General features: G+C 42.4%; 1 protein-coding gene across 1 annotated transcript in view; it reads right to left on the bottom strand.

Moving 5' to 3' along the window:
• LOC126248064 (D-beta-hydroxybutyrate dehydrogenase, mitochondrial-like) overlaps nt 1-16273 on the bottom strand; it is a 238693-nt gene extending 222420 nt beyond the window's left edge. Inside the window, exon 1 of the mRNA XM_049948705.1 lies at nt 16067-16273. Coding sequence (XP_049804662.1) covers nt 16067-16258 — 192 coding nt within the window. The 5' untranslated portion in view covers nt 16259-16273. The remainder of the gene's footprint in view (nt 1-16066) is intronic.
• Between the last annotated feature and the right edge of the window lie 348 nt (nt 16274-16621).

The raw sequence follows: 16621 nt of genomic DNA, 5'->3' as shown, positions 1-16621 counted from the left end.
TGCATATTTCTGAATTTATGCTAAAGCGGTGCACTAAGCACTGATGGAAATAAATAAATTATAGTGATGATTATTATTAGTTGTATTATGGTTGGCGTGTTGAAAGTTGGGGGTACGGCAAGCTAAATTTGGCGGCGCTGGGGGGCGAGGGGGGGGGGGGGGGGTTAGGAGGAGGTGGTCGTGAGAGGCAGCACAAACTGCAAACTGTCGTCATCGTCCTTCCCCCCCCCCCCCACCCCCACCCCTTCCAAAAACCTAATCCTGCATCCTCACCTCCCTAAGCTGCAACCAGAGTGTTACGACCATTTTCAGGATACTGTCAATCACTACCTAGCTGTTAATGTAGAAAGGCCTAGTCTCCTATGAATGCGACGCTCTGTTGCCTTGGTGGGTGAAGGTTTCGGACACTGTTTCCATCCGCAGTTTATTTTTCTTCTGCAGTTCTCTAAAGTCTCCAACGTTTTTCATTATACAGGAGAAAAGTAAACTGCTGATGTAATCCCGTGTCTGAAGCCGTCATCTACCAAGACAACAGAGCATCGCCTTCATAGCAGGCAAAGCCTGTCTACGCACCTTCTTCACTGGGGATCGTGCCACCCTGTTATAACGAACAACATGACAAGACGCTCCGCCTACGGTCCGTCGCGTTTGCTGGCCTAGTGACAGGCGCCAGCGCCTATAATTTCGACGCTCTGTGGCGTCGTTGGGTGACATTTCCTGATACGTGTTCCTATCCTCGATTTGTTCCTCGAGACACCCTCTGCAACCCCTCGAAATCTGTCGCAACATTTCAAGGACACCCTGTATGTTGCAGAAGAGCTGTTTTTGAATTGGTATCTATCCAGCCTACTTTCTTGTTATCAAATTTCCTAAACAGTACTTCTGGAATATTTTAGTAGCGTAGGGTCCAAAGACACCACAAATTTTATGAATAATGATGTTTTGGAGCACTGGCTGCCATGACACGGGTTAAAATACCCCTCGATTTTGCTTTCATTACTGCCCTGTGTCGGCTGTGAAGCGGACGTGCTAAAAAGACAGCTTCATTGTACGTTCAGTATATGATAAGACCTCGTAATTGGCTAATTGATAACTGTATGCCGAGGTCTTGTTGTCGAACAATATTTGTGGCTTCTGTAAACACCATCCAGCTAGCCATTCGAATTTGACAGATTGATTGATTTGTGGGGAGGGGACCAAACAGCGAGGTCATCGACCCCATCGGGTTAGGGAAGGATGGGGAAGGAAGTCGGCAGTGCCCTTTCAAAGGAATCAGCCCGGCATTTTGCCTCAAGCGATTTAGGGAAATCACGGAAAACTTACATCAGGACGGCCAGACGCAGGTTTGAACTGTCGTGCTCCAGAATGCGAGTCCAGTGTGCTAGCCACTGCGCCATCTCGCTCGGTAAAATTTAACGCTTGCGAGGTTCGAACCTCGGACCAAGGATGACATTTGAGTAGTGAGAAGGTTAACCCTGTCTCGTGGGTAAAAGCGAGGATAACGACCCTCATTTAGACCAATTTGGTGGTGTAGCAGAGCAAAGAACTAAACTGGACCCGGCAATAAAATCCGCGGAGCAGTACGTCACATAATTCGTGTGGTGCCGCATTTCGCCAAGAGTGCATGCGTTCAGCCCGCGACCACTGCTTATGACTTCACGCGACGCCACAGAAGCTGCGAGGTACGAACGAAGCGAACGCTTCACCTGGAAACCTTGTCATCTTCTTCTAAATGCACGAATTGGTTATAATTGATGTACAGTTACTAACAGAAGTCCAGCGTGGGTTGTCATTGTCGCATGGCAGCGAAACCTGACACATATTCTAATGTGATAACGCAGAAACGATTCATGATACCAAAAAAAATTAGTTCCGATTTTGGCCACCAGGTGCAAATCTGGCGCTGTGAATGCAATAAAGACGTATATAAATGTTTCTATACGTAATGGATTAGGAATGGGACATGGACAGGAAAGGTCAAACAAGTGAGAAAGGCATAAGCTGATTTTATTATTAACGCCGCTTACACAATTAGTTCAATAAGAGCGCCAGAGACGTCGACAAGACGCTGTACAGCGCCAGATTTGAACCTGGTGGCCAAAATTGGAACTAATTTTTTTCCAGTGTAAAGTGGTTCCTCATTAACATATCTACAAAGTTTCGCTGTCATACGATAATTACAGCCCACACTGGACCGCCGTGAGTAGCTGCACTTCAATTTTAACTTTCCGATATACCCCTCAAGCCAACTTAACTATGTGTAACATAGGGTACTTCTATTTATTCCCCCCTTCCCTGTTCCATTAGTGAATGATGAGTGGAAAGAACGGCTGCTGATAAACCTTTGTATGAGCTCTAATTTTTCTGATTTTGCCGTCGTGATCAGTTAACGAGAAGTATGTGGGGGGAAGTAAAATGTTGCCTGGTTCTTCTTGCAACTTGCTTCTGGCTCTTGGAATTTCGACAGTAAACCTCCCTGTAATACGCAACGTGTCTGTCACTGGAGTTTGTTGAGTATTTCCGTAACACTCAACGGTCTTACTAAATGAGCCCGTGACGAAACGTGCCGTTCTTCGTTGGATTTACTCTCTCTCCCTCCCTCTCTCTCTCTCTCTCTATCTCTCTCCCTCTCTTGTTAAAACAATCTGGTAAGGGTACCAGACTGGTGAGCAGTACTCAAGAATCGGTCGTATATGTGCTTTGTAAGCCACTTCTGTGGTGGATAAATAACATTTCCTTAATATTCTTCCAGATTATCTCAGACTGATATCAGTTTTTTTAATTACTTTTATGTGGTCATGCCACTCTATGTCACTCCAGAGGGTTACTTCGACGTATCTTACGGCTGTCACTGTTTCCAGTGGTTTATTGCCAATACCATAATCGAATAATAGGGTGTCTCTTCCGCCATGTACGTGCCATACGTTATATTTATTTGTGTTCAAAGTCAACTGCCACTCTGTGCATCCACCATCGATCATTCGCAGATCTTCCTCCGTTTCGCAACAGTCATCTGGTGCTGCGAACTTCCCATAGATAACAATATCGTTTGCGAAAAGCGTCTTGAAGGTTTCGACGTTATCCAGTAGAGCATTCGTTGTGATCTTCAGTCCGAAGACTTGCTTGATGTAGCTCTCCGTGCTACTCTATCCTGTGCAAGCCTCGTCATCTCCGAATAACTACTGCAACCCACATTCTTCTGAATCTGCTTACTTATCCTCTATTGGTCTCCCTCTACGATTTTTACCGCCCACACTTCCCTCAGCACTAAATTGGTTATCCCTTCATGTCGAGAATGTGTCCTGTCAACCGATCCTTCCTTCTCGACAGGTTGTGTCACACTTTTTTTCTCCCCATATTTGTTCAGTACCACCTTATTAGGTACGTGATCTACCCATCTAATCTACAGTATCTTCTGCAGCACCGTCTTTCAAAAACTTGTGCTCTTTTCTTGTCTAAACTGTTTATCTTCCATGTTTCACTTTCATACGTGGCTACACTTCATATAAATACTTTCTGGAGAGACTTCCTAACACTTAAATCTATATTCCAAGTTAGCGAGTTTACCTTCTTCAGAAACAGCTTTCTTGCGAGTGCCAGTCTACATTTTACGTCCTCTCTATTTCGTCCATCGTAAGTCATTTTGCTGCTCAAAAAACAAAACTCATCTACTGTCTTAAGTGTCTCGTTTCTTAATCTAATTCCCTCAGCATCACCTGATTTCATTCGACTATATTCCATTAAAATAACTGAAAAGCCACGATCGCTTCAATCGTTTGTTAGACGACCGGTTTCAGCGCTCTGAAGGCGTCATCATCAGATCTGTGAAGGTACAACACAACAGATTTGAGGGAGGGCTTACATGAGTTAACTATATACATTACAATTATACAGGGCGGTTATAATTAAACTCTGTCTACTTGAGCGAGTGTAAACGGAAATCTATTTACTGTATGGGTAGCACACATTGTAGGAATGGTGTTCAGACCGTGAACACAAGCATCAGTGAGCATTAAAGTTGCGGTCAGCCAACACGGATCACGACAAACTGAGCACCACATTACTCGTAAAGCTGCTTTATGAAATCAGTAGCAATAGTGTTGTTGCTCTTATCAAGGCATTAAAGAATACGGAGAAGTCCTCTTCCCGGACTGGGCTTGAAGAATATGGTTCGGAAGTTAGAATTAACTGGTAATTAGGGAATTGCTCCTGGGAGAGACGTGCGGCCAATCGTGCGATAAATTGTTGAAGAAGTTACTGTTGCTGTAACTGAGAATGCAGGACGTAATGCCTGATCTTCAAGCAGTGCACGAGCTGCGTCAAGACGGTTGAATATTCCGTGCTCCACTGTTCGAAAAGTGCTGGGAACAATTGTGAAACGGTGTCTCATGTACGGTTCCAGGCTGTCGTGGATACAGATGGTCGTCACATTGAACAATTTTTGTAACCTGGTACCTAAACATGGTATGCAATTAACAGCATTACCCTCTCATGTGAAAATTAAAATGTGTTTCGTTCAGTAATTGTTCGTTAATTCTCTTCCGCATATCCTTACAAACTTTTCCACAAAGTTTCACTTCTATGATCACTCGTTTTTCATGGGGATCCTCAGAAGTAGCGAAAGTTTAATTATAACCCCCCCCCCCTCCCGTATTTGGAGTTCGCGAATTCATTATGTTACACATTTCCTTTGTTCACAAATTCTGCCACGTGTACCTTTCTTCCACATTCGAGTACGATCCTTGTTCACGCAAAACGTGCTACAATCACTTACACTGCATTTTGTTCAGGGACTACGCTACGCCTGTTTGCATTTACTTATTTCAGCAACCCAGGTAAGGTGACGCTGATGCAGTTCTTCGTGTTCTATGGCGACCACCGCACAAGCTTTCTATTTTCAGTTTATTAGGTTATGTAGGCAACAGATGACAAAAGCACTAGCCCTGCACAAATCGAGCCTATAAGGCACAATTTACTACACTTTGGGGCAATATTGAATGGCGTTCGCAGTTTATGTCGTAGTTCGATACACCTTTGTATTACTTTCAGATAACACCCACCCTCCATTTTCTTCTGCTCTGTGTAAGTTTAGTCATCTCAGCATTCGATCGTCACTGTCAGACAGCGTCATTAATGAGTCAGATTCACTGTCTGGGGTTACATTTGGGGCATAAACTGAGTTCATCATCTTGTATGAACACTGGGATATATTTTCCAAAGGGGTGTATGCTTCAACAGGAAGGGCAGATGATTTTTAAAACGATATTCCTCCTCAATTTTTTTATTTGGCCAACGGATTAGTCAGTAATTAAAGTTACTTTTTTTTTAATAATACTGAAACGACCTTCAGAAACTGCCTGTGGCCTGGAGAGGCAACCGCGCGCGCTTGTTAAAACAAGCAGCCGTGATGTTCACTTCCCAGTTCGTGTTGACAATACATGGCGGACTGGCACAAGGAAAAGTGTTCAAAAATGGTTCAAATGGCTCTGAGCAATATGGGACTTAACTTCTGAGGTCATCAGTCCCCTAGTACTTAGAACTACTTAAACCTAACTAACCTAAGGATATCACACACATCCATGCCCGAGGCAGGATTCGAACTTGCTACCGTAGCGGTCGCGCGGTTCGAGACTGTAGCGCCTAGAACCGCTCGGCCATCCCGGCCGGCTAGGAAAAGTGTCCACAATAACGAGACGACATTTGCCAATTAGTGCAACCGGCCAAGTCTCGAGAAAGTACGTTGAGGGCTCCTTTTGCTTAGTTCTAGGGCTGTTGATACAGTATATATCGACCATGTTTCGTCCCCCGATATATCGATATCAAAATGGCAATATCGAGCGCTGATATTTTTATTTTATATTATATTTTTCACAATTTTCGGTAAATATTTGAAGTTGGTCTTTTGAAATTGTAGTAGGACATAATTTTGCTTATACCCATCGGACACCTTTTATTCTCCCACTTATATGCAGTTAGCATTGTTAGCAAAGTGCTTATCGCCAAGCGTGAAAGTGCATCGTTTCCCTTTCAATTGTTGCTCTAAGGAGGACAGGCAAGCTGCTAGCTTGTTGATGTATAGAATACCTGATAATGAATCAATACTTAAATATACAGCTCTAAAACCGTCAGTATATTTACAGTGTGCAGCCAATATTTTTATGAACAGAAACGTCGATACTTTTCAGTCGGTATATCGATCCTTTTTGCATATATCGAAAGATAATATTGAAACTTTTTTAAATGTCGATATATCGGATTCCCGATATTTTTAAAAATATCGTACTTGTGCATTTTACGTTCGCTGTCTCTCGTTTATATCAGCGTCGGTCACGGCATGCAGCACAATGTGCTATACGCGTGCGGTCCGAGGTCTGGCCTGTCTTGGCACTGTTCGGTACATCTCGATTTTGCTCGGTGCTTCCCGAAAGTACTTGGCACAGCGCGCATTTTCTTTAGCAATGCGGTGCGGCATCTTTCTGCTGACACGGCTTTTTTCAGTTCGATAGAATCGGGATGTCAGCGCTGTTTATTAGCGGTATGAAGGAAGTTCACAGGTCCAGTGGCGTCTGCGCAAAAGAGACAGTCTGCCGATCTATCGTCACAAACCTTTAAAAATGGATTGGAGTGACAGAAGAGAAGGATGAGAATCCTCAATACCTCTTCTGAAAATACGGCGAATTTGTTGTGGAACGACATAACAACACTATTCAGAAAGAATTTCAATATTTAGTCGAAGGTGAATGAGTAAAATATTAGAACGACCGACAGACGAGTTTTACTGGATTCATTGTTCTGCACACCAGGAAGCACGTTGTGCTAAGTTTACAGATATGGAGAACGTGATGAACCTGGTAGCACGAATAGTAAATTTTCTGAAGTGAGATTCATTATTATGCTGTCAGTTGCAATAGCTTTTGGTGGAAACAAATGGACAGTGTGGAGACATTATACATTACTACAAAGCACGTTAGTTAAGTCATTTGGCGTGCCTGGAACGTTTTTTCGATTTAAAACCCGCTGTTGTTGAATTTGCGAAATGAAAAAGAAAGTAAGAACGAAAATCACTGCATACGGAATGGATTGCAGACCTTCCACTTGAAGTGGACTCGACTGCACACTGCCGACAGTAAGACTTGAAAGTTAAGAAACAACTTATTTGTGATTGTGTGGGGATGTATTTAAAAAGAAAATGCCTATGTAGAAAGATCAAATTCTGAAAAAAAAACACTGCCCTCTTCCCTAAGATTACTGGTGTTAAAAATGCAAAATTCTTAAGGATTCATTTTGACGTAAAACGAATTATAACGACAGTTTTCTAAAAGTTTTGAGGACGTTGCCAATGTTACATCTGTTTTGGAGATGTTTTCGAGACTGTTTGCCACTTCAGTTGAAAGCGCCTCTGCGTATGTGCAGATGGAACTAATCGATTGCAGTATAATTCCCGTTTAAAAGACAAATTCTTTTACGTTGTTTCCTTCGGGAAGAGCTTCCACATCTCCACAATGAGGTAGCAAACGTGATACAATATTTCGATCAAAATATATGTGTGTGAATAGCTTTTTTTAATGAAGAAACTAGATAAGTGACTACTACGAGACAACCAGAGTACCTAAAACGTGCGAAACGATTTGCATCTCCCCATATGACGATTGTTTGTACGAGATAGAAATTTTATTGTCTTCGGCCAGCAAAAATAATTAAATGATACTGAAAACTTGTTTTGTTTGTGATCTAGGTTCTTGAGAAACATGAAATATGAAATCAAGCCGCATGCAAGCCATTCAACGTTCCTTGTGCGACTGCATTTCCCTCTAAATGTGGCGTGTTTGCAGCTTCCCTCTGCTCCTGGTCAGAGAGAATGGCGTATTGCTGCCAGAAGTTTACAGCCGGGGGAGAGAACTCCGCACGCGTGAAACAGCACTGCACACATGCGGAATTCTTGGCCGTCCTTGATGAAGCAGCTTCATGAAATCTATGTAATGTGCTACTTTACATACGAATTGGTCAGATTTATGTTCGTCCCACTTGGCATTTGTGACATTTAGAAAAGTAGCAAAAGGGTCGTAAATATTGGTTTGTACGAAAAATGGTACATAGCTGACATTTTGATTCCTTTCAGTAATATCTGTGCGCTATTTGATTTTCTACACACACCAAAAAGTCTCCTTTATGTAAAACATATTTGTTCAAGCTTCTTGATGTCCTTAGATACTGAAACGTGAGTAAAGAAGAATTCCTTCAATTACACACTAAAAGTACAGCATTATACGAAATGTGGGAAAATCGAGACAGAATAAAAAAAAGGGTTCACTGTCTTACATGCGATGTTATGGTATGACTCTAAAAATAGATCGCACTGATCGGATGTGAAATGAAGTGGTTCAAGGATAAGCTGTGAGATGAAATTTTGCCGGCCGAAGTGGCCGTGCGGTTAAAGGCGCTGCAGTCTGGAACCGCAAGACCGCTACGGTCGCAGGTTCGAATCCTGCCTCGGGCATGGATGTTTGTGATGTCCTTAGGTTAGTTAGGTTTAACTAGTTCTAAGTTCTAGGGGACTAATGACCTCAGCAGTTGAGTCCCATAGTGCTCAGAGCCATTTGAACCATTTTTTGAGATGAAATTTTGCCAGAAGTTATCGCAACCATTGGTAGTGTGGCGAGAGGACATTCTGTGGTATTTAGGACCATTTTGACAATAAAAGGAGGCGTAAAAGATAAATTCAGCACAGATAAACAACAAAGAAGTAAGAGTCATAAGTGTTTTCTTTTTATTCTTGTGAAAATAATGAGAAAAGTATTTGACGCCTGGATAGGATTGCAGCGAAACAATAAATAAATAACAAGTGTATTAGAACAATAAGATCAAACGAACTCTACAACGAAAGTTACTGTTGAAATGGAAAATAACTTGTAAATAGTTATATATCGACATTTTAAATTACAAAATTACTTTTCTCTTAACATGAATGCTAGTAGCAATGAACCATGCCGTAAGTGGCACATGCTGTACAGGATTTCCGTAATCATAAACGCCATATGAAGATGAAAAGCTACAACTATTAATGCATTAATTAAATAAATAAATAAAATTAAATTTATAAAAATTGATAAATTAGTAAATAAAATTAATAAAACTAATTAATCAAAAGAACAAAAGTAACAAAACTAATTAATAAAAATAGGCACCTTTGATACTTTTACTAGCAAGCCGACGAACGTTCCACTGAGACACTAATATTAGAAAAGGTCGTTGACCGTGGTATTCAGTAAAGATTCAGACCAACCCAGAAGATATAAAAGTCGGAATTTTGTCGGTATCTTCCAATAGGGAGCCATTCTGGCTATGCTTCTATAATGAAGTACCAACATACAAATGCTGTCATCCGTCACACACAGATACACACAAATTATGTGCTTGACGTTCTTAAGTCTAGCGTAAAGAACCTTAACGCATCATATAATTATTTTTAAAGAGACTCAAAAACTGAATATGCGTTTATACATCGTCACGTCTTGTCTTCATAATAGCTTTTTATCATGGGCGTTTGATGACTCATGGTGTTGATCTATTGGCACCAGAGATATTTAACTTTTCTCTATTAGGCGTGGTTCGTACGCCGCGCGGGATTAGCCGAGCGGTCTCGCGCGCTGCCCTCATGGACTGTGCGGCTGGTCCCGTCGGAGGTTCGAGTCCTCCCTCGGGCATGGGCATGGTTGTGTGTGTTTGTCCTTAGGATAATTTAGGTTAAGTAGAGTGTAAGCTTAGGGACTGATGACCTTAGCAGTTAAGTCCCATAAGATTTCACACACATTTGAAAATTTTTTTAGGTTCGTACGGTTAGTTAAAGGCTGAAATCTACTCGCAAAAACTGCAAACGAGGAAAATTATTTGTCGCTCGCGTACTGAGTGTTCGTGCACGCTCTACAGTCGGAAGTGGACTACAGCTTTCGTCAGCAACATAGCAAGCTGCAAAAGGCGTTGTAATTGGCATTTATTTTTTTCAATATGAGCTGTGGAGGAAAACTGACTGTAATACACAACAAGTAAAGGTCTTTATCACATTCCTGACTGAAGAACGCTTATCATATTTACGAAACTTTTAGGGGGATGCTTGAAAATGAACTACCGCCGAAATCGCACCATAGTCCACAAATAAATAAATAAAAATAAAACAAAACATTAACAGTTTCAAACGGTATGGAGTAATTCAAAAAAATTAGCAAACGTGAAGCCACGTCTAAAGAAATAGATGTTGATTTATGGTACAGGTATTTGTTGTTGTCGTTGTTGTCTTCAGTCCGAAGAGTGGTTTGATGCAGTTCACCACAATATTGTATCTTGTGCCAGCCTTCTTACCTTTTCGTAACTATTGCAACGCAAATCCGCTTAAATCTGCTTACTGTAGCAAAGTTTTGGTCTCCCTGTGCAACGTTTTACCCCCACACTCTCCCCCCTTCCTGCCCACACACCTACGCTTTCCTCGTTAGCAAATTAATTATTCGTTGATGAGTCAGAATGTATCCTATCAACCGATCCCTTCTTTTAGTAAATCCGTGTCATAAATTTCTTTTCTTCCCTATTCCTTTTAGTACTTCTTCATTCATCTAATCTTCAGTATTCTGTTGGAGCACCACATTTCTAAGACTTCTATTCTCTTCTTGTCTGTTTATTCTCCACGTACAAGCTTACCCACCAGACGAGTTCTTCAGAAAAGAATTACGAACAATAAATTTATCTTCAGTGTTAGCATATTTCTCTTTCATAACAGGATCCGTGCGAAATTTTAGCAGTTTTTAAAGAACGACATCATTTGGAATAAGTGCAGTAATTGGTATAAAAGTTGTTGTGGAAATAAGAAGAAAACATATTTGAAAATGAACCGAACGACGTGAACTAATAAACATTCCATGACGCGCACACCATCTTTACTAACGCCACGTGATCACACAATCTTCACGCCTAACATAGTTGTTAACAGAGGTCAGTCTGGTCGTGGCCCTAGCCGGGGTGTGCGACTGCTTTGTGTGGGAAGCCCTCAAGTCAAAGGTGTATCGCAATAACCCTCTAATCTTCAAGAACTACAGCAGAACATTTTGGATGAGACTGCAGCAATTCCAGCATTCCAGCTTCGTTCCGCCTTCACCAACTTGCTGACCAGGGACCGAAAGTGCCAAGAGATGAATGATGGTCATTTTCAACATCTGCTGTATTCAGGTTAGTACTGCATTTCCTTTCCTCTGTGTGTTTCTTTGTACCCTGGAACTCTGTTCTCAGGGGCCACGTTTATTTGCCCCACCGTGTACAGTTCCATGCGTCCAAAAATGTGTCTCGCATTGCATTCGGAGTACTCATCCCGGCTTCGGCTTGTACAATGGTCACAGATCAGGGACTGTCAATAGGGCCACATAACTTGTAACTTTAACTAGACAAACATTTTCAGTTACATTAAGCACGTTAGGTCGTAGCAGCAGTAAGTAAATCGCAATTAAAGATGACAGTCACAAGAAAAGTATATTCGTTCAGAAAAGGAAACTTATACGACGTGCATAAAATGGTATTTGTACTAGGGTAATATGGAAATGTAGTCCCTAATTCGTGATTAATAAGTTAGCTTCGTAAAGTATAGGTATGAAGCTGGGCATCCATGATGCCATTTTCGCCTATGCTAGGCAAAAGTGTCTTTTATGCTAAAATTCCCCACAAACAGTACGTTTTAGCACAAAATCGGTATGAAATGTCAGAATCTGTTTGAAAAACCTTTCGAATGATACCTCATTCATCCTCGTACGATTAGTAGGTGTTGAGAAAAAGGGATTTCGACTTGAGAGATAATACAAGTTGTACAACTATGCTTCCGCCGGTTTTTCCCCAACATTTGAGGCTTTAATGAAACAAACTCGTTACACATGTATCATTCAAAGTATTTTCCATCGCTGGCCACTACTTTCTCCCATCTTTCGGGCAGTGTACGATTCCCCCGTCGAAAAAATTGTTCATCTTTTGAAGCAATCAAATTTGTGACTTCTTCATGAGACCGGAAGTGTTGGTCAGCCAGGCCATGTGCCATTGATCTAAACAGGTGATAGTCAGAGGGAGCAATGTCTGGAGAATACGGCGGGTGGAGTAGGACTTCCCATTTTAACGTTTCCAAGTACGTTTTGACCTATTTTGCAACGTGGGGCTGAGCGTCTTCATGCCTCAAAATCACTTTATCGTGCCTCTCACTGTATTGTGGACTTTTGTCTTTTAATTCTTTGCTCAAACGCATTAATTGCGTTCGATAACACCTATGATTGTTTCACTTGGTTTTAACACCTCATAGTACACGACGCCGAGCTGGTCCCACCAAATGCAGAGCATGATCTTGGAGCCGTGAATATTCGATTTGGCCGTCGACGTGGAAGCATGACCGGGATATTCCGATGATTTTTTTGGGGTTAGTGTTATCGTAATGAACCCATTTTTCGTCCCCGGTCATAATGCGATGCAGAAATCCCTTCCGTTTTGGCCTCTGCAGCAACTATTCACAAACATACAAACGCCGTTCAACGTCTCTTGGTTTCAGCTCACACGGGACCCAATTTCCTTCTTTCTGAATAATGCCAATAGTCTTGAGACGCTTTGAAATGGCTTGTTGTGTCACTCCCACAATTCTTCTTGAGTTCGACGCGAGTCTTCACTCAGCAATGTCTCCAATTCTGCATCTTCGAAAACATTCTCTCTTCCACCACTATGCCGGTCTACGACGTTATAGTCACCACTCTTGAAGCTTTGAAACCACTCACGAAACGTTCTTTCACTAATAGCGTCCTTACCATATGTACTTGAGAGCATTCGATGAGACTCAGCCGCTGTTTTCTTCATATTGAAACAAAACAGTAACACCTCCCGCAAATGACGAGAATTAGGCTCGTAAACTGACATTTTCAATCAAGAACAACTTTATGATGCAGACACAAATCGACTAATGTTTGAATGGGGTTATGTTGACCGAAGTCCAAGCTAACTGCCTGTCGTCTGCGATCTGTTTCTTTCGACTGCTACTTACCATTGTCGCCACCTATCGGCAAACGGAGGAAGCAAAGTTGTACACCTTATATATGTGAGCAGGAAACATGTCCTCACTGTTTCCGATCTGCATTTAATATCTTCTTCACTTCCGTTATCCTTGGTTATTTTGCTTCCCAAATAGCGACACTCATCTGTTACTTTTATTGTCTCTTTTCTTCATTTAATTCCCTCAGCATCGCCTGATTTAATCCGGCTCCATCCTATTACTCTTGTTTAACTTTTGTTGACGTTCATCTTACAACTTCTTTTCAAGACGTTATTCATTCCGTTCTACTGATCTGCCAAGACCTTTGCTACCTCAGACAGAACTACAAAGCCATCGACAAACCTCAAAGTTCAGATTTCAGAATATTTATGGAATATCCGTCGGTACATGGAGGAACACAGCGTCGAAGTTTCGTAATAATATTTACGAACCGGCTTTCGGGTTTCTGAGACATCCTCAGATGACTTAAGAATAAGTAGAGAGTACTCACAACATCAGAGAGATCTTTTTTTTTTCAAAATTATGTGGCTTTTACAACTATATATCTACAGAAAAACACAAGCGTAATAAAATTCACTATTCCGCCGCTGTGGCCGAGCGGTTCTTATCGCTTCAGTCCGGAAACGCGCTGCTGCTACGGCCGCAGGTTCGAATCCTGCCTCGGGCATAAACGTGAGTGATGTCCTTAGGTTAGTTAGGTTTAAGTAGTTCTAAGTTTAGGGGACTGATGACCTCAGATGTTAAGTCCCATAGTGGTGACAGCCGTTTATTTTTAAATTCACAAAGAAACTAATAACAAGAAAACCTTACATTACTTTACAGTCTAAGACGGAAAGTATAAGAAAGTACTGGCGAAAAACGGTATGCAAGTGAGTCCTTCCACAGCCTAGTATTGGCAAACTAACTGGTGAATGTAATGGATAGGCCGGAAAAGGGGGGAAGAGGGGAGTGTGAGTGGGGGACTGTTATACTACTTACAACAAGTACATTATCTTTCTTTACATTCTTATACTTTTAATCTTTGAGCATGAAGTAATATAAGATTTATATGTTCATAGTTTCTTCGTGAATTTCATTATGCTTGTGTTTTTGTATACATACATGGACGTAAAAGGTGAAATATCTCTGGAAAAACAATTTTTGTACAGCTACAAACAGGCTGATGTTGTGTGACCTATCTGTTTAGTCCTAAGTTATTTGAGGATGGCCTACAAAGGCGAAACCTGGTTCACGAGGCACCATAAAATGAATATTATTGTGGAAAATCAGTAGCTTATGCAAGTTTTTTATTTTGATTTCTCCTCGCTGACTTTAGTTCTCTGTCCGAATTTTCCCCCCGTTCCCTTCGCAGCTTCTGCAGTGTGCTGACTGAGTAACATGGGGAATAGGCTACAACAATGAAATGTAGTTGACTTAAATCGGGCGACGCTGAGAAAATTGGATTACGAAATGAGACACTAAACGTAGTAAATGAATTTCGGTGTTTTTGGAAGTAATAGCTGACGACGGTAGAAGTGGAAAGACTGGCAATAGCGAGACAGTAATTTTTTTAAAAAAAGAGAAATTTGTGAATTTAAGTGTTGGGAAACCTTTTCTGAAGTATTTGTCAGGAGTGTAGCGTTGTATTGAAGAAAACCTGGATGGAAAACAGTTTAGAAAAGAAGAGAATATAACCTTTTGAAATGAGGTGTTACGGAAGAATCCAGAAAATTAGGGTAAAAATAAATTTACGGCACAGCTTGAAAAAATCGGGCAAGTGCGAGTAGGAGGGTTCGGTACACTTAAATGTGTATACAGATAGTTGATCTGTACGTTTTGATGAGTGAGTCTTTGGGTATCGAAATGTGTGACGTAAAAGGCCGTATATTTTGACTTCACTGACTTAGAAGCTTAAATTTTTACACCACCAAACGACAGTGCACCTTAGTATTTGACATAAATTTCAGCTCGATACTTTTACTCTTTCCTCAGAGAAAGGAGTCTTAACAGACGGGGACCAAAGTAATTGTGTAAGAGTTCCGTTTCTACCGGAACCCTAACAACGAAGGGATTTCCGGTAAGAAACGTCTGAGGCATCAAAGAAACGTCAATTTGGCGACGGAGGGAAGTGTGGGCGGTACAGGTCGTATACCGACAGAGAGGCTTCACTACGGTAAGCTACAAATGAATTAACTTTAAAGGATTGGAAATAACAGCCAACCAGTTGCAAAATACAGGTTTATTAAACCTCGAGCACGATTTAGACAGTTTTAATACAATCTTCTTCAGAAGATATTGTAGGTAGAATCACATATTATCTGCATCCAATGTGGGCGTCTTTGATTCCTTTTTTATGGTTTTAGGGCGCAAAACGGATACGGTTATTAGCGCCAGTCTTTGATTCTGTCTAGTACATGTGCGTGTTGTCCACTTAATTACCATCTAAAATACATGACGATTAAATGGATGATATACACGTGTGTTAGACAGAGTCAACGACTCCCACATTTCACGTAGATAATATGTGACTGTGTATACAATAGCTCCCGAAGAAGGCATTTTTAAAACTGTCGAAACCGTGGTCAAGCTTTTATAAAGCTGTATCTTGCAACTGGTCGGCTGTAATTTCCAGTCGATCGGAGCTCACGCACGCACAGTTGCTGAAGTGCAGCCACGTTCAAAATCTAACAAACGAGTTATGCGAAGACGAAGAGCCACGCACAGGATACAACAGCGTGGAGATGTTCACGAAACCCTCCTGGGGACCCAATATCACAGACCTGCCTAACTCCCCGCTGCCTCGTCAGCTGCGCGGTCAGCGCTGCACATTGCCGAGCGAAGGGACCGGGGTTCGATTCCCGAGACATTCTCTGCTCGGGGACTGGGTGTCGCGTCGTCCTTACGTTCGTATCGTCACCACCGACATTCCACCGATGACATGGCCGAATGGGCACATCGCGAAAGCCAATGAAAGAAAAGAAAAGAAAAAACCCTCGGTTTCTGTACGACTAGTGCATTGCCGGGGCTCACCTTGAGGTTGTGGTAGGCGAGCGTGGAGCCGAGGGCGGCGGCGGCGAACCAGAAGAAGAGCGCGACGGTGGAGACGTGCGCCAGCCCCAGCAGGCCGAGCAGCGAGGCCGCCAGCACGGCGGCCGCGTGCGAGAAGAGCAGCGCGGGCACCAGCCGCTGCCACACGTCCCACGGCCGCTCGCCGCCCGCCATCGCGTCTGCCGCCGCCGCTGCCGCCGCAGCCGCTGCGTGCTCGCCGCGCTGGCACCGCGCCGCGCTGCGCCCTCAGCCCTGCTCCTTGCTCCCTGCGCCCTCTTATAAATACACCGCTCTCGCTCCGCTGTCCGCAGCCCTATATCAATATTCCGTCTCTCGCCCTATTCCGTCTACCGATAACGTACACCGTCTCTTCGAAACTTTTCTTTCTTCCCGTGTAGTAAAAAACAGTTTCACCTCAGCTACGAGGGCGTGCTGCGAAAGTAATGCCTCCGAATTATTTTATTCTTTACTCGATACCGGTCGAGGTATTACGTGTCACGCGTATTATTCGGTCGACTTTCCCGCTTCGCTGGCGCA

Source organism: Schistocerca nitens, chromosome 3 (genome assembly GCF_023898315.1).
Source record: "Schistocerca nitens isolate TAMUIC-IGC-003100 chromosome 3, iqSchNite1.1, whole genome shotgun sequence".
NCBI classification, from domain to species: Eukaryota; Metazoa; Arthropoda; class Insecta; order Orthoptera; family Acrididae; genus Schistocerca; species Schistocerca nitens.
The sequence above is the reverse complement of the archived record's forward strand: the minus strand, read 5'-3'. Positions and strand labels throughout refer to the sequence as shown.